The 3,202-nt window shown below is 42.7% G+C and overlaps 1 protein-coding gene across 1 annotated transcript; it reads left to right on the forward strand.

Annotated features, from left to right (window-relative positions):
• Positions 1–2,415: 2,415 nt before the first annotated feature.
• Positions 2,416–2,847, forward strand: LOC128094277 (60S ribosomal protein L27-like). The gene has a single exon (XM_052712520.1). It carries the CDS (start codon positions 2,426–2,428, stop codon positions 2,834–2,836), a length of 411 nt encoding a protein of 136 aa, XP_052568480.1. The 5' UTR covers positions 2,416–2,425; the 3' UTR covers positions 2,837–2,847.
• The last annotated feature ends 355 nt before the right edge of the window (positions 2,848–3,202 follow it).

The following is a 3,202-nucleotide window of genomic DNA, read 5'->3' on the forward strand; positions in this document are numbered from 1 at the left end:
AAAGCAGAAAGGGAGCATAGTGAGGAAATACTGGACAAAAACAAGACCAAAAACTAATTGGGAAAACTCCAAACTCTGCATCTCCATGTCTGATGTCAAAACACACTCCAGATCTCCAACTCCTTTCAGCTTTGCTGACTGCAACACTCTTCTTTCTCTTGGGCTGGTTCCACTCCCTGTTAGCAGCTTTCCTTGGCAGGTATCTCATGACTCTGGCATCTCTAACATTTTGAGTTCTCCCAAGCAATCCAGGCTTCAATTTCACAGCTTCACACAATGGCCTCTCTACTAGGTAGGCTTCCGTTCAGGGACACCCCTGACATATGCCTGTCCTCAGCAGCTTTCTTTAGGCTCAGAGGCAAATTCCATAACCATGCCTTCTGTTCTTAACTCGAAATCCAGAATTGAGTGGCCAAAGCTTCCAAGTTCTGCTGCTTACTGGGGCTGGCAAGGAGCATGGCCCCCTTCTTTCAATTACATCTTCATCAGCTTTCTGTCCTTTGCTGCCTAAATTTGGCTGTCCTGAAACTTGCTCTATAGACCAGGCTAACCTCAAACTCAGAGATCTGCCAGCCTCTGCTTTCGCAGTGCTGGGATTGAAGGTATGCCCCACCATATCCAGCTCTAAGTTTTTCTTTAGTTCTTTTTCACAATTTGGAAACAGCTGTGTAGGATCTTGCCCTGAGGTCACCACACCCTATATATTCCCTCTCTTAAACTGTTTATCTCCTTGTTACCTGCATTTTGACAGACTGAAGTTTTTCTTCTATGGTCTCACCTGTTGCAGAGAAGTCGCTTATCCCCACAGATGAGTGTAGTGCTCACCTCTCACCAACTGCCTTTTCTTAAGAGAAACCAACTCTTATTCTGCATCTCTGTTCTAATAGTTTGTAATTTTAAGCATCTTTCCTTTTAGAAAGGATAGTTAATTGCTGGTTGGTAAACAAAAATTGTCAATTCACTCAGCCCAATTTTTTTTATTTGGCCTATGAAATCCAAATGTCTGGGAAACAGAACAGACTGATTCTTGCCCCGCCCCCAAAAACCCTTCCTGATAGAATACTGCACGATGGTCTTTCTGTGACCTGAGGTTTTATTGGTGAGCCCTTTTAAGTTTCTACTTCATTGTGTCATCCAAGAGTTTCATGTAATTAACCAAAGTGGTCTATTCCAGAAGGATCTCTATGATTTTCACTTGACTCACTAAGTCCAGTGAATGAACAGATCTCCAGAACCTCTGCTCTCTCAGGACTATATATCATGTGACAAGCAACTCATTCACTCACCATCTTTGCTACATGGGAATATCTTAGACTTTTCAGCTTACAGAGGTTTTTCTAGTTCAACCAAAGGTTTGAACACCATAAAAGTATTGTTTCAAACCTTAGCTCTGCCAGATGGAAAAACATGTCATCTGGGACAAATCTTTCCATTTCATCTGTATAACTAAACGTAACATTAGACTTGGCCTCATAAAAACACAAGAAAGATTCAATAAGCAGTTGTAACTAGAGTGGTTAGAAGAGTTCTTGGCACACAGTAAATTCTCAAGTGTCCTGCAGAAACAAATGAGCTCCTGAAACAAACACCCATGACTAATGAAGCCATTGGTTCTACACTTCAAAAGAACCACAATGCATGTTGACCATTGGCTTCTAGGCAGGCTGACTGACACCATTGGTCACAGCTTCACATCCACTCAACAAACACAAAAACTACATCAACAGCATCTAGTAGAGGTTGACATAAAGACCCATCTATGGGAGTGAAGAGAAACCTGCTGGGTCTTAGTGGGTAATTCTCCCTTTATTTGTGAATGATGAGCATATAGTCCTTTCTTCTATTTGACCATTGTTACAGTTTGAATCTAAAATGACCCCCACAGATCTATGCTTTCAATGACTGCTCCCATCTGGTAGCAGTCTATTTGGGGAGGCTCTGGAACCTTTACAAATGGAGTCTAGCTGGTAGAATTAGGTCACTAGGGGGTAAGCTTTTGAAGGCTGTAACTCAGACTTTGCTTCCTGGCCCATAGCCATAATACAGATGGAGCCACCCCACCATACCTTGTCTGCTATGATAAACAGAAAACTCTATAATAACAGTGAGCCAAAACATAGCTTCCTTCTAAGTCGAATATGTTGGGTGTTATGGACTTAGTAAAACAAAATTAACTATTAAATACAGGGAGTGGTAGAAGAGTGTTCTTATTGCTCTGACTAGGCCTGACTGTGCGGTTCTTACATATTTGAGACTGGTCTGTGAAAAGAATTTCAAAGAATTTGGCAATGTGGGTAGAGAATCTGACAATAAATCCTACCTAGTGATTCTGGGGGGAGTTCAGAATACCAGAATGCTTATCAAAATGTAAACATAAAAGGCACCCTGTGGCCTTTCTGCTGGGTACCTGCTCCTTGCTGTCGAAATGGGCAAGTTCATGAAACCCGGGAAAGTGGTGCTGGTCCTGGCCGGACGCTACTCGGTACGCAAAGCTGTCATCGTGAAGAACATTGACGATGGCACCTCAGACCGCCCTTACAGCCATGCCCTGGTGGCTGGAATTGACCGCTATCCCCGAAAAGTGACAGCTGCCATGGGCAAGAAGAAAATCGCCAAGAGGTCAAAGATCAAGTCCTTTGTGAAAGTTTATAACTACAATCACCTCATGCCCACAAGGTACTCTGTGGACATCCCCTTGGACAAAACAGTTGTCAACAAGGATGTCTTTAGAGACCCAGCCCTGAAATGCAAGGCCAGGCGGGAGGCCAAGGTCAAGTTTGAGGAAAGATACAAGACAGGGAAGAACAAATGGTTTTTCCAGAAGCTTCGCTTTTAGGTATATTTTTGTTCCCATCATTAAAAAAAAAAAAAAAAAAAAAAAAAAACCTTGAAAAAAAAAAAAGGCACCCTGTGAAGGACTATTAGGAATTAACTATAGATGACCCATGTTACATTCTAGCAAAGAATTTCTCTACATCCTACACAGAGCCTGGAATTTTGATCAAGGTTGAATGAATTAAAAAGCAAAGGACAGCCAGGTGGTGGTGGCACACGCCTTTAATCCCAGCACTCGGGAGGCAGAGGCAGGCGAATCTCTGTGAGTTCGAGGCCAGCCTGGGCTACCAAGTGAGTTCCAGGAAAGGCACAAAGCTACACAGAGAAACCCTGTCTTGAAAAACCAAAAAAAAAAAAAAAGCAAAGG

Source organism: Peromyscus californicus, unplaced genomic scaffold (assembly GCF_007827085.1).
Source record: "Peromyscus californicus insignis strain IS unplaced genomic scaffold, ASM782708v3 Scaffold_4__1_contigs__length_199733344, whole genome shotgun sequence".
Classification (NCBI taxonomy): Eukaryota; Metazoa; Chordata; class Mammalia; order Rodentia; family Cricetidae; genus Peromyscus; species Peromyscus californicus.

Bases quoted from the DNA above. Each gene is read 5' to 3' on its own strand.
- LOC128094277 (XM_052712520.1), top strand. From the start codon at position 2,426: ATGGGCAAGTTCATGAAACCCGGGAAAGTGGTGCTGGTCCTGGCCGGA.